Source organism: Ixodes scapularis, unplaced genomic scaffold (assembly GCF_016920785.2).
Source record: "Ixodes scapularis isolate PalLabHiFi unplaced genomic scaffold, ASM1692078v2 PGA_scaffold5__190_contigs__length_132052651, whole genome shotgun sequence".
NCBI lineage: Eukaryota > Metazoa > Arthropoda > Arachnida > Ixodida > Ixodidae > Ixodes > Ixodes scapularis.
The window spans coordinates 53,150,057-53,175,448 of record NW_024609880.1 but is presented as its reverse complement, the minus strand read 5'-3'; the positions used below and the strand labels follow the sequence as shown (position 1 = coordinate 53,175,448).

The following is a 25,392-nucleotide window of genomic DNA, read 5'->3' as shown; positions in this document are numbered from 1 at the left end:
CACCAAAACTGTACAATAAAGCAGATTGCCAATGCGTAGCTCTGTGATAGCACGCCCACTCCGCATGCAGTGGACCCAGGTTCGATTACCGAGAGCGTTGAGAGACAGTGGGGAATATCTCGACGAATGCCCTATGCCTAGGGTGACCGTATTCCTCGAGCTAGAAAACGGGACATCTCAGCGGGAAAGGGGGGGGGGGGGGGGGGGGGGGGGGGGCGGCAAGTGCATTTCTTTGCCATTTCCGAAAAATAGTGTAATGCTGCCAACCGAAATTCTACATGCATGCTATATCCAGTAACTCAAAAAACATATTTCTACACACGCATCTTTGCGAGAGAGAAAAAGTGTTTGTGGACAAGAACAGTTCTAAATTTTACCCTCTGGGTAAATATTTTAAAGTACCTACAATCATTTTTGTAAAATATACTTGTAATAAGTAAGCATAGTTTTGTTTTGCTTCAACTCGCTTGGTGGCAATTTCGAAACTATGGACTCCTGCGAAAACGGGACGTGGTTCTTGATTGGAACAAAAAGGCGAGACGGCAGAAGCGGACCTCATAAATGGGACTGTCCCGGCAAAAGCGGGACGTCCGGTCACCCTACCTAGGCCCTATTATGCCAACTACAACATCAACATCAGCAACTACCGTATTTTCCGGGTTATAGTCCGTACCCGGTGTATAGTCCGCAGGGGCCCACTTAGGCCGAAAAAAGGTTTTTGCTCAGACAGTCCCCACCTGGTGTTCAGTCGACAGGGAAATCTTCTCATGCACGGCACATAGATCGTCACTAACATACATTTCTAGTTAAAGTCCGACGACCAGATTCGAGATTCTGCAAGGTAGAACATCCTCCTCACCATGGGGGAGGAGGAAACGGGCAACGGCGGGCAGGGTAGAAGAGGGAGGGAAAAGTAGAAAGTGCGAACTGGTCGCGAGTCTTTAACACAGACCGTTACGTCTCGTCACAATGAACTATCTTGAAAAACAAAATTCCTGTATAGTCCGCACGCATAGATAGTCTGCACAGCCAGAAATCTCAACTTTTAAACATAAATTGTCTGCGGACTATAGCCCGGAAAATAGGGTACGTCAGTGACAACAGATGTCAATTCCATTGGTGGGATGAGCCCACAACAGCTTTCGCTGTGAAATGGAATTTTCTTTTCCCACAGACCCGGTATAATCTGAAGCAAAATTACCTAACTTCTAGCGTTTAAGTCCACTTTTTTTTTTTCTCAAAATTTTCGCTGATGCTGTTTACACACCACTGCGATTTATATGCATTTTTTAATAACATTTATTGTTAAGAATATTGAAACTCCCACTTGCGCATATGTAACGCAGTCACGGTAGACATCAGTATGTGACCCTATCCGTAGAGTTCCGCCGCACCAACCTCAAAAATGAAGGGCGACTTACGCGAAGGTCTGACTTACACTCTTTTTCAAGAAACCAATGTTAAAGGTCAACAATGCAACTTATGAACAAGAGAGGGTGGTATGCACATTTTTCTTCTTACCTCTCTCCCAGGGCCTGTCCCAGACGGTGCTCAAGGTCCCCCCGTGGCTCCAGAGGAGGCCCTCCAGCTGCTCGTGTGCGGGCAGCGAGGAGGAAGTCAGGGACGCCTGGGACCGTGGCTCGGCCGACGGGCACGCGGCCCCCACAGACCCTCCCAGTGAGGCCTCCTCGGTTCAGGGGGACAATGTGAGCACGGAGGGGCTGTACGCCAACAGCCTGCCCTCCCGTTGCCAAGCCCTGTACGACTACCGGGCCAGCATGGAGGACGAGCTCAGCCTGCGCTCAGGTAGCAGTCGTCGGAATATCTATGAGGAGAGCAAGTCGTCTGCTTCATGCGCAGGAGTCGCGATGATGTCAGCGACGCCAAGCTCAAATTTGCTTTGATTGAAAGGATAGTGGGTAGACCTCAATGCTACACACTACACACTACTTTTTTCTTCAACCAGCCAATAAGACCTTGGCATTTTGACATCATTGCAACCCCTGTGCATGAAGCAGACAAACTTGCACTCCGCATAAATCAGGAGTCCTCGGACTTCTCGGGGAACTTTTCTGCGACTCGACTGAAACCCGACAAACCCCTCCTGTGATAAAACGGGGCAAAAGACCACAGACCTTGTAAACAATAATGCACATACTAGGGAGTGTTTGGCTCATAGTTATGCATCAATAGATGGCTTAGATTTACTAACAGTGTGCTTAACCTAGAAAAAAGCTTTACTTGGCGATGGTTGAAGAAATTTGGGAGCTCGAGAACCCTTAAGTGTACTCTGTGTACTCGTGCACACAACCCACGCTGTAGACAGTTGTGTTGAGTGCATGTTAATTAAGACAGCACGAAAGTTAGTCAGCCCCGATGGGCGCCTGGTGTTTCCACTGTAAATGAAAAATTTAGCCAGTGCACGACCGCTACTACCTGGAGTCTTTAACACAATTATGCGGTAGTGATGCATAACTACACGCCGGTACAATGCTCACTGCTGACCCTTTGCATGTTTACGAACACAAGCAATCTTTTACCTCCCATGCGATTTCTAGTCGCTCTGTATTGGCGGGCCTTCCAAGCTTATTATGCCACATTGGCTGGTATGCTTGAGTGCCAAGAGAAATGACAGTGTTGGAGATTTAGCAAGGTCTCTATGCTGGGCTATTCGGCATATACTCGGTAATTGCTAGTCTTGCAAGAGTATTAAAAAAGTGAAAGCCGTTTACAACTCCCTGCAACAACGAGTTAGAGCGCAGCTCTTGAGGAGGAGGAGGGAAGGGTACTGGGGGGTGAAGTGACCTGGGGGGGGTCACGTGACCATGCCGATGATGTCATCAGTGACGTCACTGATGACGTCATCAGTGACGATGACGATGCGGACTCTGATGACGTCATCAGCGATGATGACGATGCGGATGTCGGTGACGTCACTGATGACGTCATCTGTGATGATGACGATGCGGATGCCCCCCCCCCCCCCGAAGTCACGTGACACCCCCAGGTCACGTGACCCCCGCCGAGGTCACGTGACCTCCCCGATGACGTCATCGTCACCAGCATCCGCATCGTCATCATCACTGATGACCTCACCGGCATCCGCATCGTCATCATCACTGATGACGTCATCAGTGATGTCACTGATGACGTCATCCGTGATGATGACGATGCGGATGCCCCCCCGAAGTCACGTGACACCCCCAGGTCACGTGACCCCCGCCGAGGTCACTTGACCTCCCCGATGACGTCATCGTCACTGATGCCGTCATCGGCGTCACTGATGACGTCATCAGTGACGTCACTGATGACCTCACCGGCATCCGCATCGTCATTATCACTGATGAAGTCATCAGTGACGTCACCGGCATCCGCATCGTCATCATCACTGATGACGTCATCAGTGGCGTCACTGATGATGTCATCAGTGATGATGACGATACGGATGCCGGTGACGTCATCGGGGAGGTCACGTGACCCTGGGGGTGGTCACGTGACCTGGGGGTGTCACGTGATTTCGGGGTGTCACGTGACTTCGGGGGGGGGGGGGGGGGGGGGTCACGTGACTTTGGGTGTCACGTAACCTTGGGATGACCTTGGTTACGCCGACGCCACTCAAGCCGGGAACGGGCCCCTAAAGGCTGCGCTCTAAAAATCTCCAACAAATCCCTCACTATCCGTTCCTTTAGGTAAGCATTGGGAAAAATGGTGATGTAATATGTCGTGGACGTTGTAAAAAGTGGCGCGATGGTGGGGATTATTTGTCCTCCCTTCTGCCCGGAAGTTTGCGGGAATGCAAAGTGAAACGGCGCCTCCTTGCGGCATTTTTATTAAAAATTGACGTTGGCAATTGAAAAATGACCTGTACATATTTATTTATTAATTTTTTTATTTCGGGTTACCCCGCAGTGCCCGAAGGCATTATCAGGGGGGGGGGGGGGGGGGAGGGGAGGTACATAGTTGTGAAGGTAGAAATACACTCGTGCATATGTACCAAGAAAAAAAAGAAAAACGCAAGCACGCAGGAAAACACTCCAACAAAAGCAAGCCCAGAATATGATAAAAGAAACATTGGTTACTCGCATTCTAGGTACGAGCCAGATAAAAACATCAGCTGAGGAAAATATGCGCTAACAGCAAAAATAAATAACTCTCGCTTGCCGCGTGACACAGGAGTAAAAAAAACACAGATGTAGTTTTATCAACTACATTCAAAGAGTAATAAAATAATTAAAGTAGGAACAACTAAACATACAGCAGTATCACTCTAAATTCGCATAGCAAGGATCAAAACATTTTCCTAGCCATGTTAGTCTGGCCAGCTGTCATGTGACAGTCTGTCAAAGAGAAGTGAATTTGACAAGATAGAAACGGTGTCATTTGGCAGGGCATTCCACTCTTTAATAGTGTTTAGAAAAAATGAATATTTCAGAACGTTGGTTCGGGCTGTCGATTCCCTAATTTTTTCTGAGTGTCTAATCTCCTAGATACGAAGTTGAGGGGATGAATAAACTTTGCTGACTTTGTTATATTAATCCCGGTTTGATCATGGTAATTTGCGTGAAGAAACAAGCGAAGACGTCTTCTTTTGGAGGAAAGCGGCTCCCACTGTAATTGCCTTTTAAGAGCGGTAGCACTTTCTCCATAATAGGAGCTTCTTGCAACAAATCTCACAGCCCTGCTCTGTACTTGCTCTATTTTTTCTCCCCAAGTAACTCTCTTTTGGGTCCCACAGGACACTGGCGTACTTTAGTACCGGCCTAACGTTAGTCTTAAAAGGAGTTGCTTTCGCAGTTTGGGGACAGTCCCTGAAATTACGTTTCAAAAAGTTTCACATGCCGTGAAGGAGTCGATGTGTGCGCTCCATGACAAATTATGAGAAAATTTAACACCTAGATACTTTACTACTTCCTCATTCTTTAGTTTGACGCCGCTGATCAAGTACGCAAAAGATACTGGCTGGCGCTTCCTAGTGAAAGTCATCTGGGAGCATTTATGGGTACTAAGCTTCATTCCCCACTTTTCGCACCACCGTGAAATTCTATTAATGTCCTCTTGCAAGGCCAGGCAGTCCGATTCAGTCCTAATGCCACTGTATATGACGGTCATCTGCATAGAGGCGAATGCTTTATCCAGTTCCAACAGAAATATCATATCAATTACAATAAATGCCCATAATTAATGATGCAACGGCGACAAAGGCCACACTGTCGACAGCCGGAAAATGACGGGGCAGTGACCAATTGCGACGTCGTGGCTAATGGTGTACTCGAGCTTAAAAAGTATCGGCCGCAAAGGGACGTTGCACTGCATGCCACTAATGGGCAGAGCTGTAGAAGTTAATAATAAGCAATCAACTTGCATCGGGTTGAAATATAACGACGTTACAAATACAGTCACATTAGTACAAAGGTATGTTAGTTACAAGAATGTAACGAAATTACTTTTAAGATATGCCACAGTGTCGGGGCAGGCTGCGATTGCCTACACGGAAAAGTGCTGGGTGGAGTTCCGTCTTCTACTCAAGGAAGGGTCCGAAACAATGTTGACACACAACATTGACTACTAAATCGCCGCGGGTTTGTGCAGTTTGCCGACAGAGGTCCAATAACGTAACAAATTACGGGCACTAAGCATTCGCTGCAACTTCGGTGATATTCAGCCCCTCGAAATGTCACTAATTACGGCAACTTCAAAAAGTTTTATTTAGTCCCCTTTACAGCTCTTTCTGTAAGCGGTGAGTGTAGCAGTGTCGACAAATGTCACAAGGCCAAAGCGTATGGCCAGTTCGTTGTGCTGGCTCCTTGAGCATGGTGTGCTCCGGTTGCCGGCTGGATGAGAACGACGGGGCGTCTAGCACACGTGTTCAACAAAGTGCGTCTTGGACCCTGCAGGTGACGTGGTGACGGTGCACGGCCGAGCGGAGGAGGGCTGGTGGCACGGGGAACTCAACGGCAGCTATGGGCTTTTCCCCGCGAGCTACGTCCAGGAGCTCGAACCTGGTCTCCCACCCGGCTAGCCCCGGTTGCGGAGAGGAGGGGGGCCCCGGGGCTAGCCAGCAGAGGTCTCTTTAGTATAGTCACCGCCAACAAATAAAAACAATATTTTCTCATTTTGTAGTGGGCTGTCTTGCATCAGTTTTTTTTTTAACTAGACCAGAAAACTTTATAGCTACGACAGCGTGCAACAATTGTGAACGGTGAAAACTCGCCAAATAAGTCTAAGCGCATGCATGGAAACTTTGGCACACTTCTGCAGTGCAAAAGATATTAGAATGATAAGACCAGGGCTGGCACAATGTACGTAAGAATGCAAAGGAATTTGAACATGATTAAAAGATGAAGCCGGAGACTCAGAATGGCGATATTGGCAATGACGATGTCCAGCTGGGGCGAGAGAACCCCGGGTTGATGCAGTCTCTCATTCTTTCTGGCGTATTTGAAGTGCGTCGTGGAGCCATTTTTTTAGGCGCACATTTTCTCGCGGAAGGAACCTTGCCTTTGAAAAGAATGCGGTCAGCCACGGGCCAGTCAGAAGACTTCCGCGGCCCAGACCTGGCCTGCATGCCAGTGTTTGGAGACCCCCGATCTAGACTATGACTGAGGTCTAGATCTGGACATCTCGGCATCGTAAATTATTGTCGACGTCAACGACGGGTGAATTAGAGCTTGGCAATTAAGTTTGCTTTCGTTGAATGATGACCATAGTGCTAGAGCCGCAAATGCTGCGAGATCTGCATCCTCTATGCCGAGGTGGGGTTGAGGATGGCCTTGAACCTGGCCCGCATTTCACGGAAGAACTTGCTCAAGTCGTCCGCTCGATTCAGCTCCAGAACTAGTCGCTCCAGGTCTGTCACCGCGGGGTTGCAGTCCGAGACTGCAAGCAAACAAGAGGGAACCAGTTGGGCGATGTCACGGTGACCCCAGCGCGTCTCCGACCGGTGCATGGAGGTAGGAAGCTTCTGGAGGCGACACGACGCCACCATGGGTGAAGCCAGAAGTGGGGAGGGACACGCACCTCATGATGACCAAAACCAAGAGTTGGTATTGGATGAAAAGGAGAGCTGACTTGGTGCCAACAGCTATTTCCCTCGGAAGCCAAAAGTGTGGAAGCCACTTCGCCTCCAGAAGCTTCTTACCTCCATGCATGGGCAGGATAGGACGGTAAACGAGCCAGTCGAAGCCGTGGCCCGGGAATTGTGGATATGTGCATTCTGTAATGCTCGGGAGCATACCCTGGTAGCGCCCGTCGCTGGCGACGTTTAACAGGAAACTGCACTTCCTCTCTGGCTGACAGGGGTCCAAGAGCGACAGGAAGGCCCGGTACGGCCATCCCTTTGACTTGTCTTTCGTCGGCTCGGGTATCAGCTCGAGCCCCATCCAGGTGGCAAAGAGGTTCACCGTTTCCTGGTGTTGCTTGGGGCGCTCCGCCAGCGGTGTCCCCAACTGGACCACTGGCGATTCCAGAAAAAAACATATTGTGGGGTTTGAGAGCCTCCGAAGTGGAAATGCAACGTCCAACATTCTGCGATCCGGCATTTCTGGAAGCTTTAAGGGGTGTGCCGGCAGCTTTGTAGCCACACAAAGAAAAGACACCCTCAAAATACCCAGAAGGTTATCCCACAACTAACGTTGGAGCCTATGCCCAAAAGCAAACGAGACGACGCGCAAAGACAGCATTGGCACGAAGAAGCGTCAAACGAATGTGTAGAATGCACCAAACAAGTAGTCTACGATACACCAACGACAAGTTGGCGATGGTAAATAGGGCAGATGGTCAGATACATTAATGAAAGGGAGCGAGAGCATGCACTTCCTGTAAAGCAGTTTCCTCTGGGGAATTGTACTGTATACTGTGATAGGTGCTGAACAAAAAAAGCCGTTAAGTTTTTTAGGCATACAAAATTGGGGTAAAGGGGGATGACGGCTGCATCACACTGTCCTATAAGTCCAAGGTCTCAAATTTACTCAAGTGTGAGATCCTAATAGCCCACCCCCCAAAAGGTCGAAATTTTTCGACCTTTTGGGGGGTAAGCTTTCGACCTTTTAGAAAGCAAAAAAAATTGATATTTTTAGACAAACAAAAGCACCAAAAAAAAAAAAAAAGAAAGACATTTAAAACACCCTGTAACGCCAAATTAGAGTGCAGCTCTCGAGGAGGAGGGAAGGGTACTGAGGGGAGGGTATACCCACCTCCTCATCCTCCCTGCTGGGTCATTCCATACCAAAGGAGACGGCAATTTTCGTCATATTTTGGATATGCTTGAAAAAAATAATATGAATAAAGACACGTTTGAAAGTAAGGGTGGTTAAATTTGAGGGCTGAATTACGTTTATTTTTGCTGACGTCATGCTCCAAAGTGCGGGGAATCGGAGAAAATCTTCTGTATTTCGAAAAATTGCTGAAAAAAAAAAGCTACTTTTACCACATAATTTTAAGTTAACATGCAATCAATCACTAATATATTCTATCTTACCTTGAAAGTAAAACACCCTTTGCCGCCATTTTGGGTCCAGACAGGCACTCCAAACCGAAGGAAATTTTTAAGATTTCTTGATTTTGTTTGGTCAACTTGAAATTAAAGTTTGACTAAGAAACTTATTTTTCTGAACCTAATGCTCGACTAGGTTGCATTACAATTATAAAAATATTATTCGGACAGTTTTTAAATAAATGGTGAATATGTCACTTTCTTTAAAAACAGCCATATAGAGGGTAAGAAAAAGCCATGTGGGCAACGGTGCTCGCATTTTCTGAAATAGCCGAAAGGTTAACCAACCCCCTCTGTTCAACATATCAAAAAATTAGAAAAGTACTTTTTGACATTTTGGAGCAATTATTTTTTAAATGTGAGGCAGAACAACATCGCCTCCAGGTGTCCACCTCGTCGGCAATGCACGCCGTCGTCTGGTACGGTCGAGCGAAACACTGCACGGGGAACTTAATTTCGTTAATTATATTTGTATAGCTAACGCTAAGAATCTTGACATTATGACATGTCTATTTATAGTGACTAGAAAGGGAACAATTTTTTTTTGCTCTAAACAATATGTTTGAGTGCGCTTGCAAGTTGAATAGCGACAACTCGAAATATTGTTTGGGATACTTTTTATCAAAGCCGAAACAAAGCACATTTGTAGTTCACCAACATTTCTTTTTTTCTTGTACATGAATGTAATATATAGTCCAGAAATACTATATACAGATGTCACTCAGATAAGATATCAATATACCAAAAAGGGCAAGCGAATACTCATATTTAGGGGTTTTCGATAGGAGCACAACACATAACTTTTTTTCATATAGGGGAGACATATATTTTACAAGTGGTAAACACGCAACATGCTTCTGTTGTGTTATAACCTTCACATGGCCGTTGGCCCAAATATCCACTCTTAATGTTCTGCTTCTTTTAATGTTTCACTCTCTGTTTTTCAGTTGCACTATGTATTTGCACCCCAATGGCTTTTCGTTGAAGAGGAAGAATATCACCGTTATCGCTCGGCACCGTTGGCGAACTCCTGCGTCCACTATTTCATTTTTTACAAGGAAATGCAGTATGACTAAAAAGTGAAGATGTGCCGTCTGCTAACCAATTCTGGCGATCCGTCTGCATGCACAAACTCGGTTAGCAGACGACGGCTTTGTCTCCCGTCACCTGAGCACATGTAAAGTGGAATTAAAGCCTTCAAATTAGTGTGCCAAAAGAATATTATTACGTGGTAGCTAAAATGACACCCACGTCCATCGTGCAGGAAGAGTTTTCCATGGGAATTTGAGCCATCGCAGCAGATGGATCACACCGGTGACGTTCCAGACATGCGCAGCGCTCTAGCCTATGACATGAACTAAAAGCTAATGAAACACTGATATTCTAAATGTGATATAGTATTTCTTGACTATATTATCTATTTATCTACATAAGAAGAAACAAAAACGTCGGTGAGCTGCAAATGTGCTTTGTTTTGGCTTTGATAAAAAGTATCCCGAACAATATTTCGAGTTGTCGCTATCCAACTGGCAAGCACACCCGGACATATAGTCTAGAGCAAAAAAAAATATGCACTCTCTAGTCACTATAAATAGACATGTCATAATGTCAAGATCCTCAGCTTTAGCTATACAAATATAATTAACGAAATTAAGTACCCCATGCAGTGTTTCACTCGACCGTAGCAGACGACGGCCTGCGTTGCCGACAAGGAAGGCGCCTGGAACTGATGCCGTTCTACCTCATATTTAAAAAATAATTTCTCCAAAATAACAAAAAGTACTTTTCCAATTTTTTTATATGTCGAACAGATGGGGTCGGTTAAACTTTCGGCTATTTCAGAAAATGCGAGCACCGTTGCACACATGGCTTTTTTTTTACCCTCTATAGGGCCGTTTTTAAAGAAAGTGTCATATTCACCATTTAAATAAAACTGTCCGAATAATTTTTTACCATTGTAATGCAACCTATTTGAGTATAAGGTTTATAAAAATAAGTAAAAAGAGTTTCTTAATCAAATTTTAATTTCAAGTTGACTAAAAAAAATCAAGAAATCTTAAAAATTTGCTTCGGTTTGGAGTGCCTGTCTGGACACAAAATGGCGGCGTAAAGTGTTTTCCTTTCAAGGTAAGATAAAATATATTTATGCTCGATTGCATGCAAACATAAAGTTATGTTGTAAAAATAGCTTTTTTTTTTCAGCAATTTCTTTAAATACAGGAGGTTTTCTCAAATTCCCTGCATTTTGGAGCATGACGTAAGCAAAAATAAACATAATTCAGCCCTCAAACTTAGCCATCCTTACTTTCAAATGTGTCTTTATTTATATTTTTTTTTCAAGCATATCCAAAATATGACGAAAACTGCCGTCTCCTTTGACATGGAATGACCCTGGTACTCCTCCTTCCCTCCTCGTCCCTTCTGCCCCTCCCGCCCCTTCTCCACCCCTCCCCCTCCTTCTTCCTCCTCCTCCTCCTCCTCGCACGTTGCATCATGGGAGATGTCCCATAATGCACCGCACGGGACCCTCGTGACGTCACACATGACGTCATAGGTGACTTCACGAAGGTCTTGCGCGGTGCATTATGGGACATTTCCCATAATGCACCGCATATTTACGCTGACGGCGACGCCACTCAAGCCGGAAACAGGCGCCTAAGAGCTCCGCTCTAAAAAATAAAATACAGCAATGGTGTTTTACCTTCCAGAGCAACAGTCTGTCTCAGAGACACCCCAGAGATGTTCAAGAGAAGGTACCTTGTGTTCTCTGCTTTTTGTAAGCTCACAGTTTTGCCAACTTTAGCTTTTATTTGCATATACAACTAATTCTGGCCTTCACCTGGCGTTACAACAAGATTTAAAATGCCAATGTACAGGTAGTTTTCACTAGAACAAGAGCAAGCACACAATCCTAGCCCTGTCGCATGATTCACTAGGCTCAACAGGCATGAAAAAAAAATCTCTCTTCATAAGGCAGTTTCTCATTTCTTGATGATTTTTACAGCAGCATTATAAGAAATTACTTGCATTTTAAAGGAATTTTTGACAGCTAGAAGCCTCAGCTCAGAGCTTTATCTTTGTCACTTGCTCCTGCTGGGCGAGAGTTTGTGTAAACGAGGTGCCTCCTTGAGCAAAGAGCTTGCGCTTGTATCCTTGTAGTGGTATCGCCGTTCCGGTTGATTTACGTGAAAAAGAGGAGCAAAATATTTAGACAATGCAATACTCAGTCCAAAACAATACTAGCGCAAAATGTGTGAACACGTTACATGAGAAGAGTTCTTTTCCCAGTAGAAGTGAGTCAACGATACCAAACTATAATTTATGGTGCTTGTGGCACTTAAGGCATGGGAACAAGGGCTTGAAGCCATGGGCCACGTGTTTTAGACGCCTGCAATAAGGAGTTTGGATTCATTTCTAGTGAAGTTTGATCAAGTGTGTCTGTGTGTTTGTGTTTCTCCAAATAAAATTCAGTTATCAGTAGCTCTCCGCATGTCTACTCCTTGTCCTTGTTTTTTTGGCACATAGCAACATTCAACTTTTCCCGCATTTTTATAGTGGGGTGATGTCGCACGCTGTGTAACTTTCAAGTCTTAACAGGCAAGCTAAAAAAAAAAAAATTTTGCATTCTTTTTTGTTTGTTTTGGTTGCGCGAGATTCCCTAGCGTTCATTTCACACCATCATACTCGTTGTAACTAGGGATGCCGCGAACTTTTTTCGATCCGAACGTTCGATGATCGAATCAAGCAATTTGAAAGGTTCGAAAGATTTTGAATTTTCAACTTTCCATATCGAGAAATTCGACAGGAGTCGAATTTTCGAACTTGTTAAACTAAGAAGTTTGACGCTTCTTGAAATTTCGAACTTATTACGCTGCAAAATTCGATGCTTGTCGAGCTTTCGAAGTTGATAGACTAAAAAATTCGATGATATTCGAATTTTTGAATTTCTTGCATTAAAAAGTTCGAAGCTTTTCAACTTTCAAACTTCCTACGCTAAGAAATGAGATAATTTTCGAACTTTCGATTCCTGAAAAGCCAAAAGTTCGATGAACTTCGAAGTGTTAGGGTAAAGGTTCGAAGTTCGGCGATCTTCGAAAGACGGACGAGTGGTTGCATTTGGATTCAAGCTGTGAGGTACATTCGTAATTCTTTTTCTCACATTTTTACATGTGGCGCTGTATTACTTGCGAAAGACAATGCCGTTTATTTAAATCATCTGGCATGCTTGGTTTTAAAGAAATAGATTCCTGAAGGAGCGAGGGAGGACGACGGGTTTTCGACAATTGTCGTTAGTGCCATATTTGAAGCGCGCTATAGCCAAAGATATTTATGGTAGAGATGTTACACTTTTTTAAGAATGATCTATGTATAGCCTAGGTAAGTGCAGTCTTAAGATATAATCAATATTCTTAAAAACGAGTTTCAAAGAAATATCCAAACATGTATCTACAGGCAGTTATGCCCTAAACTTTGTAATTTTTTAGCCGAAATTGTTTGAGGTATCACATTTAAATTAACACCACAGACAGTACATATCATTACCATCTGCAGAATACAAATTAATGTATATATTGTTATTTTCACGTTGAGGAATAAATTAACCCAGGGAAAAATATTTCTAATATTGTTCAAACTCGGCACATCATAAAAAGAAAAAAATATCTATATATTTTTTCATTTCACGTTTTTGGGACATGTTTCTTGTAGCCTGTACACATTTTGGTAGATGAAAATTGTTTCGTAGTTCTGGGCCTGTGAATATGCAAGAATACAACACTTCCGGTGGATTCTTGATAGTTTTTGTTTTCTCCAGCTTTTTATTTTTGCATTTATTGTTATGTTTATTTATTTATATTTTTTTTACCAATGGCACAGTTATTTAGATTGAAAAGACATAGCTTTCAACTTCCGAAACACTGAGCATGTGACGAGTAGTGCCTTCTGACAACGAGTTTCTAACAATGATCATCTATGCAATCTTTTATGCAGTGAAGAGCGACAGTAGCTAAGCATATGCATAAATAATTGCAGATTAAAATAAGCTCGACCATGCCCTCTTTCCTCGTATTGTTTTCTTTAACAGTCCGAAATATCTGGGGGGGGGGGGGGGGGGAGAGAGAGAGACTGGAGCCCCCCCCCCCCTTTCCATTCCCCCCGTTTTTTCTCTTCCGACGCTACTGGTATGGTAGAACGCTCCTTGACCTCAAGTTGTGTCAGTTTCTGCGCTTTTTGCTCGGCGTTTCTTCCGTCTCGGAAAATAAACCTCGAAAGCAATTACAAACTAAAAAATTGTCAAGGTGCAGGCGAGCTGGTGTATGCTGATCATGATGCAAAATTCCAAGACTGGGAATGAAATTCGAAAGAAATAGTGTAAGAAAGAGAAAAGGGACAGGACAACGTCTCAAACTCAGTTGAGTTGAGTTTGCAGGGGTGGAAGCGGGCTAGAGCCTTTTGTATCAGGGCTGGGAGCAGCAAAAGTCCCACTTTGGAGCAGTTTTGGAGCAGTAAAAGGCTCGCTTTAGAGCAGCTCGGGAGCAGCAAAAATAAGTTTTGTAGCCGTAGAAGTAGGTTTTGCAGCAGGTCACGGAGGTCAAACAAATGTCTAAAAGTGATTTGTTGTTTCTAAATGTGAAAATGTAGCAAAAATATATGCATGCACATCCCAGAATAATTTTCAAGCAACATACATACACACCTTTCTATTTCTATTGCATTGAAATACGGAATATTGGCAATTTATGCAAAGGAAAGGCTTTGAGAACCATTCCGGCAGCAGGCAGAGTCATGATAGATTTATGTGGGAGGCCCCGACAATAAAAGCCTAACTTGAGCCACGCCAGTACAAAACCGTCTACTTAATAGACCAATTGTAAACATGTATCCAGAAAACTAAACCACTGCAAGGTGTCAGATAAACTACCTTCGCTGACTACAGCTTTTGTTTAATAAAGAATACACATGTTCAATCACTACTTAAAAAGCCCTATATCAAGTTTAGTAACAAAATACAAGGCTACTGACATTTGACAAACATTCAGATGCAAAATAAAATGTGTATTTTATATCTTTAGACTACCACAGTCACTCGTACATATGCAGCTTTAAGCATCGCCTAGAAGAGCAACGCAACCTTATGTACTCCATAAAATGCTGTGCATTGCGTGTCTCCATAAAAAAAAATTAAGGTACCACAACATGTTTCAGAATAAAGCAGTCCCTGCTGACCTGTTTTCATTAAATACAAATGTTCTTAATCCCTGTTCATAAAATACAGTAATCCCTACACCCAAGTTAACATACTAATTACTTTGGATGGAAAAATATATTGTCTTAAAAATATCACAGCCACTAATACATATGCAGCATAAACACTGACTAGAAGAGCCCACAGGCTCCATGTTCAAAAAAAAAAAAAGGGTTGTGACTAAGCTGAATCTGTGTAATTTAGAAACAACTGAAGTTCACCTTTTTTTTTTTTCACAGTTTGAAGAGCAGAGTCAATTTCTTTTATGCGCTCGAGTACTTTGGGCAGTTTAGAGTTCACATCTCTTAGCAGGAGGTGTCCACTCCCCACCTTGTCCATGTCCTTAACTGCCTCACCCTTGCTTATGAGTTCTTGTGCACTCAGTAGAAGTGCTTTAAGAGAAGACAGTTTGAACGAGACTGAAAATGAGATGTAGCTGATCAGGCGCTGATCCCTGCGGGGCAGGCTGCCTTCTTACGTGAAAAGAAGCCCACCAACTTCTCTCTACCCTACCCAACCCCCCCAACCCCCAACCCCCAACCCCCCCCCCCCCCCCCCCCCCCCCCCCCAAACCAGAAACTTATACGAGTAGAGTGGCTATTAGCCCCGAGAGCGAACACAAGCGTCGCTGCGGTCGCCGCGCCCTGATTGGGTGAGGTGTACCGTGACGTCAGGGCGAGTACCCCGCTCCGCGATCTCGCATCGGGTCGCTTCCCAGCGCCGATTTCCTGGTTTGGCGTTGTGTGCCGCAAGCTCTTCGAGGAGCCGGACTTCGTTTACCCGGTGTACAAGACGTTGAGTTAGGCCGATATTAACGTGCTTCCGTACATCTTATAAGCCTGCTTGTCCCTTTTACCTTTAAAATTGGGTTACAAATCCCGAAAACTATCGGCGGAGACAATTACGCCGATGAACCTCCCCGTCCGTCCACACGACGCAAGGCAATCTGAGAGGGGTCGGTGAAGCGGTGACGCAAGTGTTTCAGACGCTGGAATTCTGTTCCTTGCATGTTCATGATTTAGGACGATATTACATCCCGCTTTCAAGGCATCTGAAGTGGCCTTTATATCATGAGCCTTTCGGTGGTCGGCAAATTAGCTCGCGACCCCGACTCTGCGCTTCCACTCTGCATGCGCTGGTTTGCAGATGTTTTAAAGGCCCTGCGTCTGATGATCTTTGAAGTGCTCATGAAACAGGGTTGTTTTACATAAATGTAGCTTCTTCCTGAATTAATTATATAGTTTATACGCTTATGCAGGCATATTTCTTAGAGGATTCACAATTACTGGAAATTAGTTTGTATGGTAGCAGCAAAAACGGCCGAATTTCCCCCAGTTGGCTCTATGATATGCAGTAAACTGCCCAAAATATGCACAGCAATAGTGCCGTAATTTGGGATGTTTATACTTTTTCCTGACATTCTTTATTCCAGCCTTTGGTATTCGGAAAATGCACCGTTTAGTCTGAATTGTCATTTCCATTTAAGAGTCACTGCCGCAGGTCCCCAAAAGCTTCCTCAGCCTCCAAACTCCCTGCGAATGGACTCTCTGACAACAGAGGAAAACAGGAGTAAAAGCAAGCATTCGAACGTCTGTCCAGTGGTAGATGCAGCACTAGTAGCAGAAAATGTGGAACCTGTGAAGGGCGACAGTCTGCGTGAGAAAAGCTTCTGGTACTTTAGCTTCAGGACAATTGGATTTAAGTAAAATCTAAATTTTAGGGCTTAATGGACTAATAACGAGCTAGACACCCTAACTTATGTTTGTTATATATTACTTGAAAATTGATATAAACAAGTCCACAGATACCATCCGTGTAGTTCATTGAAATACTATCCGAATCCAGCAAAGGTCAAGTGCGAGCAATGTATATAATAAATGTTCCTTGTGTGTTTTTTTACTTTGCCCCTGCACTTGGGCTGTCTTACTTGTGATTCTCTCCCCATGGCCGAGACTGTATTTAGCACGTTGCTCGATCAGCATGCAGCTTTTCTGCTTCGGCGATCTTGTTTAAAGACAGAGATACAAAAAAAAAATAGTATACATAACCTGCCAATTCATTCGGACCATCAGCAGCGTTTATTGTGCGAGATGTAAATCTGTAGTGATGCCCCTGCAATTGTGGCCATATTTCTTTATTTTCACATACCAGCTGTGGTTCATGCGTTGACTGGCCTGTCAGCCATGCTTAAAATGCTCGTTGAAGTTTCACCTGTAGCTACAGGCAATACCTCAATAAAGGCGTATATAAAAATTTACACTTCCTACGAAAAGCACGCCAAAAAAAAAAATTAAATAGAAACGACCGCGCCGACAGCTAGCGTCGTCACAGCGTCCACAGGGCGAGCGGGACGAGTCGGGGAAAAATTCTCTCCTCGCCGTGACGTCACCGCGGTTCGCCGTAAGGGGGCGCCAGGCGAACTTCTCGGGGCTAATAGTAAGTTAAGGTGCGTTCTTGACAGGAATCGGCAGCGCGGGAGTGTTGTACGGCATTTCTGATGTAACCCCCACTCCTCCACGCCAAAGGAAAGAAGCAAAAAAGTGTGTAGCACTGCCAATTAACCAACTCGCTTAAGATCGCGGGTATTGTTTTTGCCAGTGGTTTGACGGCGGTAGACAACACACGACAGCGTGCACATTCGCGCACACAATGATGGTTTTGGTTTCGTTTTGACAAGACAAATTGAGCTCGAGAACGAATGTGCCTGTGCTCGCGATTCTTCGCGGCTAAGCGTCCAAATATGGTACGCTACCAAATAACAGGTAAAGCTAGTAAAGACCACTTACTTCTGCTCATGTTAATGGCCAAGGTAGCCCACCGGTGCCGAGGCACCAACTCCCACGATCACGGCAAATCGGGACCACGGGCAACTGCATGCGCGCTCCAACCGCGCCAACCAACTATGCCCGAAACCAAACCGATGTGTTCGTATATAAACTCTTTGTAGTAAAAAACGACATCGCACTCTCGATGAACTAAAATCGACGAATCGCCCTGAGGTTAGACATGGTTCGGAGCCCCAGTCGAGTTGGTACGAGTCACCCGCAGTGACACCTAAGCAAAAGTACCCACATCATGGTGGCCCGTGGCCAACCGTTTTCCACTAAATTAAAAAAAAAAAAAAAAGAAAAAAAGTCGAAATTGGCGTTTTGGAGCAGGCTGGCGCAGGGAAGTGAATTGGCGCAGGGTGGCGCAATTGGCGCAGCGCTTCCACCCCTGAGTTTGAGACATTGTCTTGAGCCGAGTCGTGAGCTGAGTTGAGGTTGAGACGTTGTCGTGAGCTGAGTTTGAGACGTAGTCCTGTCCCCTTTTTTCTGTCTTCTTACACTTTTTCTTTCCAATTTCATTCCCAGTATCAGGATTTTGCATCGATCATGTACAAACTAAGCTTACTATATGCCACCGTCGCTCGGGCGGCGTTCGAGCGGATTGCTACCAGCCTGGAGGGGGGCAGGGAGGTAGTTTGCCAGAACGCTTCAAGGTTTTTCTGAGCCTCAACCGCCTGCCTGCCCCTGGCCGTTTCGAACTGGATGATTATCATTAAACAATGCGTTCGTGTGATCACTGCTGCGTGATGCACATTAAAGACCCTCCCCACGGGCTGACGGTCACAATTACTAATCTGCACACGTCACTGTGCACTGGGAAATAATCCAGCACATCCGGGACGCTCGTCGTCCCATTTAATTGCCTGACCAACTTCGCGCAGTCTAAATATCACACTCGAACATTTCTAAACCTGATTTCGTGAAAACCAGTGAGGCGTGAAAACGTTAAGCGCCGTTCACACTATTGGGATTGAATAAGACCGAGAGAGTACACAGACCAGTTTTTAAGCCTTTGGTGACTTCTTAGAATTGAATGCGCTGCAGCGGAGCTGGTCCCAAGAGATCGCAAAAGGCTTAAAAACCGGTCTGGTCTCTCTCGGTCTTAGTCGGTCGCAAGAGTGTGAACGGGCCTTTATTTGAAACTGAAACAGTGGCGGAACATGAAAACTGGACTTCGAACTTTGCACACTTGTACTTGAAAGAAATTCAAAACCTAAGTTTCTTTTCATCTTTTGTTTCTTTCGAATTTATCGCGAAAAGAGAATCGAAACCTTTGAACTTTTAGAACTTTAAAGTTCGAAAAGTTCAATAAATTCAAAGATTTCGAATTTATTGAACTTTATGTATATAAGAATTCAAAACGTTCAAATTTCAGACCCAAAGAAATTTGAAACATTCAAATCTCTCGAATTTCAAGTTAGGAAAGTTCGAAATCTTCAAATTTCTCGAACCCAAACTTTTAGAAACCATGAAAGCTTCGAACTTTTCGAATTCAAAACTCCACGATTTTTGAAAGTTGCAAATTTTTCAAATTCGAATCTCCGTATGGTAGAAAATATCGAAACCTTTCGAATTCGAACATCAGTTCGGTTAGAAAATATCAAAACCTTTTGAAATCAAACCTAGGGTGGTTCGCGGCATCCCTAGTTGTAACCCGTTTGCTTCAGCGTTACCAGTAGAGCCAGTCATCCTCCCAGACCAAATTATAAAATAATACAATAACTTTGCAAAAAAAAAAAAAATTATGGTGACTTGTAATTTGGGTTACTAGCTCCGATGTATCTATAACCAATTTTGAGGCAAATCAGTGACATCCCACTTTTTGCCGGAGATTCCGTTTAAAAAGGCCTTAAAATGCTCTTTGAGATCCTTGTTTTACTGTCATAACCGAATTTATGAGCTCTAAGCATTTAAAAAAAAAAAAAAAAATTGCATTATCGATTTGCATATTAAAAAGGTTATCAAAGATTTCGACACTTATCGTTGACACAGAACGGCAGATGGTGCTCCAAACCTTGCTGCGTATGGTCGAACGACGGACAACACTTGTCACCCACTTCACGAGCGATGTGTTCTTGCGTGGACGAGCGAGACTGGTCGGCCGCTCGTCGATGCAGGAACCCATCGCTCGCGAGTGGCTGACGAGCGCTGTCCGTCGTTCGGCCGTATCCAACAAGGTTTGGTAGCGCCATCTGTTGTTCTGTGCTAACAAGAAGTGTCGGGAACTTTGGCAGTTTCTTTAACATGCAAATCGGCCATGCGTGAATGTAACCGGGTTTTTAATATGCTTGGAGCTCGTGGATTGAGTTATGACCATAGAACGAGGACCTCAGAAACACACTTGCGTCAGTGTGACCGACTGCACCACGACCGCTTGTGACAACTTACGAAAAGAGAGCATGCTGGCACACTGGTGCCATATCTTGGGTAGCACTGGAACCCTTTAAGTCTGCACATAGCTAAGGTTTTGCAGCATCTGCGAAATCGAGTCTATGCGCTATCTATAAAAAATGGTCTCTTGTAGCATTGTCAGATTTATTTCAAGCCTGGGAAGAAAGGATAATGTGAAAAATATGAGCAGATCGAAGTCGTTCCAGGACTACTCATCACAAGCAGTTGTGGTGAAGGTAACAGAGAAATGCAAATGCGTGAACCAGTCCCTAGATGCAGAACCAAGTGGTTGTACTGAAGAAGTGTTTCCGTGAATAAAAATTGAAAGGGAAAGAATTGCTGCCACACACGTGCTAGGGATGTAGGGTTACGGCCGAGGCCCCCGAATTCGGCAGCGGCTCCCGGGGTCCTTAATTACGACGGCTAAGGATCTGTTAACAACATTAAGATGGAGCCGTTCGATTAGTGGCATCTCATACAATACGCACCATTCGCACATTGTGCACTGCACACCGCCGAAAGGTATTGCGGGAAGTGGATGTACGACAATGGCAGTTTTGCTGTCGTGCCATACGGTGAAAGTGGAAAGAGATCCGGGTCGAAGTGTACAGTGCTATTCCACAATTTCTTTCACACCTCATCCAGCCATTGCGAAATTTTTGAGAATAGTCTATTGCAGCAGTTCTCAAATGGGGTTCCGCAGACCCGCTGGGGTTCACTAAGCCATTTTTGGGGTCTGTGAAGCCCTTGCCTCAACCCCCCCCCCCCCCCCCCCCTCCTCTTTTTTTAAAAAAATAAAATAAAAAAAAAAGTCTTTTGTTAGGTACAGCAAACTACCTTCTGGTATAAAGGGTACAACCGATACCATTTATCCAACCATCCCTTCTTTTACTTTCTTGCTTTAAAGGGGCCCTGCAATCATATTTAAGCGTCAACCTTTTTTGCGGTTTCCAAGTCTCTTGGGGTTCGGGCAAGCCAGCGGGCACGGAGGGAGTAACTAAATGTCAGTGCAATGTATTTTAACCGGACGACGCGGAAACCTCCTCCACCGACGAGGGCGACCCGCGGTACCGAAAGCGCGCAAAATGTGACGTCTTTGGTCCTGGGCTTACTACTGGTCAGAGCCGCTAAAAGCTTTTTTTTTAGTCGAAATACAAAATATAAGTGGCGTGAACCGTTTCAATTACTGATAAAAGTAGTTTTTGTTCAGTATTTTAGATCAGAAAAGAAACAAATGCATTTTATAAAGTACAAAAACAAGAAATGACCCGTCGATATACCCGCCACCACGCGGTGGAAAAGGCAGCGCATACTAGAAAAGAGTAGTGGGATCAGGCACCGGACACGGAAAGGTCCCGGATGTACGCGACGGCGCTGCGGTCGTTTACGGACTGGAGGATCTGATTGGCTCCGAGCGCTCCAAAGGCCTTCAGCGAGTAGCTTTGTCTTGCGTTTTGGCCATTTCGCGGTACAACAGCGCGAAGGGACTCAAATTCTGAACTGATTTTTACCCCGTGTTTGCTGTCGTTTGTGCCCAATGAAGTGTCATGCCGAATTAGTGTTTTATCCCACAGCAAATGCAATGAGAGCTGCTCTGGCTGCCCGCTGTATGCAGCCTATCCAGAACACACTTTAGTGGCGCCCTCTCGCGCCGTCGACAGGGAGTGCGGCAGCCGTGTGCGCTCGCCGAGCTCACTATCTCTTTTCTAGTTCGCGGCCACTCAAGCAACCAAGGACGTCATGAGGGAGGTTATTTTTTGCTTGTTTTTGTAATCTTAATTTGCCTATAACTTGTAAAATAAAGCAAAATTCGAGAAAAGAAAAGTTACATTAAGTTACTACGATCAGTGCGCTCAGGTTTGGTGCAAATAAAAAAACAGTAAAAAAGTGCTTGCAGGGCCCCTTTAAGCTGCACCATGTGTATTAATCATGATGTTTAAACCCTGAGACTGGGAAGGAAACTTGAAGACGATGTTGGGAAGTACTTTAAGTACGTTGTACTTAAAGTACTACTTCAAGTAGGTTTAGGAAACTTGTACTTTACTTGAAGTATTTTTTTTCTCCGAGTTACTTGTACTTTACTTAAAGTATTTTTTTCTGGTACTTTCCAAGCAAATTACAATTCCCACTTTAAAGTACATTCCCCAAATTTGATTTTGTTAAATTTGTATCATGAAATCATGCTTTGTCAGCTCCGAAGAAATACTGAGAGGGATATTCTACATTCTACTCTCATCAGAAACGTTAGCTGACGATGCATCGCTCCGTTTGTTCTGGGGGCGGCTTTCCCGTAACTTTTGAACTCTCGCTACTTCTTGGTCGGTCAGGGCAAGCAAGGATGTTTAAGATATCAGGAGAGCAAAATTAATGATAATGTAGCACCTGAGACTGTAGTACAGAAAAATAAAATTTTCAAGTCGAAGTAAAAGACAACAGAAGAGAATGCGTCACAATGTGTTGAGACATTCTCTTTTATCTTTTTCTTCTATTTGAAGGTTCCTTAATTTTTTCATACCCCAATCTCAGGTGTCACATCATGATTATTCATCACGAGCTCGCTTGCACACTAACCACTTTTTTTTTCTTTTCATTAAGGAGAGGATACTTTTCTATGAGAGGATTGCTTGCAAAAGCTACGGGGCTGACGTCATGCTCTCTCCTTGTAGTGCAACAATCCAGTGCAAGGGGCGTCAAACTCAAAAGACAAACTCGTGTATTCGTCTCCATTCCAGAGAATAACAACTCTGAGGCCACTTGACTTTATCAAATATTCACCGCTGCTTTTTTGAAAATAGGTCTCGCACCCTTGGGCAATGCATACAAGTTAAAAAATCACTGTATAGGGGAATTAAAGGACATCATGAAAGACTATATTAAAATACTTGTACTTCACTTTTAAAGTACATTGTATTTATAGTACTTAAAGAATATTGCACCCAGTGTACTTACTACTTTACATAAAGTACATCACGTCTCATTTACTTTGTACTTTACTTGAAGTACCTTTAGATGTACTTTACCCAACACTGCTTGAAGATATATTAGAAGAAACAGAACCAAGGCGGACACACAAGCGTTTCAAGACAAACGTCTGAATTGAGATGCTTGTTTGTCACTTTTCTTCTGTTTCTTCTAATACATCTCTAAGTTTCCTTCTCAGTCCGAGGGTTTAAACATTGTGATTAATACGCACTAGTTTGCTTGCACGTTGACCATTTTTTTCATTTTGTGTATGTTGCATGTGAAAGAGAGTACATTTGTCCTAAAGAAGGCATGCAATCTACAGCATGTAAACTGACACTTTTAGGGCACTTCAGATGGCCCATAAAAATCGGTTTCTTAATGTTTCGTGCTGCGATTTACTACAGAGGTACGAGCATGTGGTGCAAGTTTACAGTGAAAAAAAGCAAAATCCGTTTACAACTTCCTGTAACACTGAATTAGAGCACAGCTCTTGAGGAGGAGGAGGGAAGGGTACTTGGGGGGGGGGGGTGAAGTGACCTGGGGGGGTCACGTGACCTTGGGGGGTCACGTGACGATGCCGATGATGTCATCAGTGACGATGACGATGCGGACTCCGATGACGTCATCAGCGATGATGACGATGACGATGTCGGTGACGTCATCAGTGACGTCACTGATGACGATGACGATGCGGATGTCGGTGACGTCATCAGTGACGTCACTGATGACGTCATCCGTGATGATGACAATGACGATGCAGGTGCCGGTGAGGTCATCAGTGACGTCACTGATGACGTTATCAGTGATGATGGCGATGATGATGCGGATGCCGGTGAGGTCATCAGTGATGATGACGATGCGGATGCCGGTGACGTCATCAGTGACTATGATGTCATCGGGGAGGTCACGTGACCTCGGCAGGGGGGTCACGTGACCTCGGGGGGTGTCACGTGACCTTGGGGGTCACGTGACCTTAAGATGACCTTGGGGGTTGGGTGACCTTGGTTACGCCGACGCCGCTCAAGCCGGGAACGGGCCCCTAAGAGCTGCGCTCTAAAATCAAGAAATTAACTTACCTCGTTCAGAAGTATAAAGAGAGAAACCTGAGCTGGGCAATTTACACTGCCATTTCGCAGAAAATGCATGCGTCGAGAGAAGTGCTTGCGACAGATGGCATACGCTGCGTCGAGAGAGCGCCAGCCAATTCATGTTTTTTTTTTTGCGGGATTGTATGCTATCAACCCGAAACTGCCGGCACTATCTTCATACGCCATCTGTCGGCAGCACTTCTCTCTACGCATGCATTGTCTGCGAAATGGCAGCGTAGATTGCCCAGCACAGGTTTCCCCCTTTATACTTCTGAACGAGGTAAGTTAATTTCTTGATTTTTTCACTGTAAACTTTCACCACCTGCTTCCACCTCTGGAGTAAATCACAGTGTGATACATTGAAGAACCGATTTTTGCGGGTCGTTAGAAGCGCTAGTTTACATGCTGTAGAAAAGGGTGAGCTTGGAACAAAGCAGTGTGCAGTGACCACTTGCCATCAGTGTGACTCTGCAGCAATACTTGCTTCTTGGCACATGCATCGGACAGCGCCTGCAGTTTCTTCCTACTCGACCGGTTCTGTGCTTCAAGCTGCTGGACGTGACGCTGTTCTTCCACCACAGCTTGCTGCATCTGTTCGATCTCTAAAAAACAGCATGCTTATATTGTGATAAGTTAACAGCAAACTGAGCAAACTGTGGTTAACAACAAAATAAAAAAATGCATTATGTTTACACTTTATAAGGATGACAACTTGGAACTAAAAGTATTTGGGCAAACAAAGCAAAGCACTTTTCAAGCAAATTTTGAAGATAATGCCAATGGATGAGGAGAACACTAAACTTGAAAAATGACAAAAAGCTGGAAAACAAATGTTTGCAAACCCTTTATTGAGGAAATATCCCCTAACGGAGCCCTCGAACACAAAAAGGCAAAAAGCACCTGCTGACAATGAAAGGGGCCAATTTTTTGTTGGAAAGTTCCAAAAAAGTTTTTAGCTTTTGAACCATATAATGACAAATTTGAAGCTCCAGCCCCCAATCACGACGGCTAACCATTTCTGTCAGACAGCACTTGAGCCGTCTGCAACGCAATTTTTGTTTATGCGGGACAAAATGCATGGTTCGACATTTTTTGACAATATAGTTTTCACTCCGGTGGAAATCATCTAAAAAGTCTTTGCTCAGGCAACAGTTTGCAAAGCAGTTGAAGCTACATGCTTGTTGGACCAGCCCAGGGGCAGATTTAGCGAGGGGGTTGGGTGGGGCGACTGCCCTGCCTAAATACCCCAAGGTCAACTTTTTTTATAAAAATCAGTATACACGTACAGCCAAAACATGCTTTTAGTGACAGTAAATATTGGGTCAACAAAAAAGAACTGGGCAACGTTTTGGCCATAGCGATGGATCCCAGCAGACTCCCCCATCC

The 25,392-nt window shown here is 44.5% G+C and overlaps 2 protein-coding genes across 2 annotated transcripts in view; one reads left to right on the top strand and one right to left on the bottom strand.

The window, feature by feature from the left end:
* The window catches only part of LOC8053899 (nostrin), a 35,810-nt gene extending 29,691 nt beyond the window's left edge, over window positions 1-6,119 (top strand). Inside the window, exons 10-11 of the mRNA XM_029974768.4 lie at window positions 1,533-1,806; window positions 5,895-6,119. Coding sequence (XP_029830628.1) covers window positions 1,533-1,806; window positions 5,895-6,019 — 399 coding nt within the window. The 3' untranslated portion in view covers window positions 6,020-6,119. The remainder of the gene's footprint in view (window positions 1-1,532; window positions 1,807-5,894) is intronic.
* A 16-nt stretch (window positions 6,120-6,135) lies between these two features.
* The window catches only part of LOC8053900 (kinetochore protein Spc25), a 28,140-nt gene continuing 8,883 nt past the window's right edge, over window positions 6,136-25,392 (bottom strand). The window contains exons 3-5 of the mRNA XM_029974775.4: window positions 24,462-24,608; window positions 7,235-7,453; window positions 6,136-6,876 (exon numbers count right to left, since the gene is read on the bottom strand). Of these exons, the coding sequence (XP_029830635.2) occupies window positions 6,743-6,876; window positions 7,235-7,453; window positions 24,462-24,608 (500 nt within the window). The 3' untranslated portion in view covers window positions 6,136-6,742. The remainder of the gene's footprint in view (window positions 6,877-7,234; window positions 7,454-24,461; window positions 24,609-25,392) is intronic.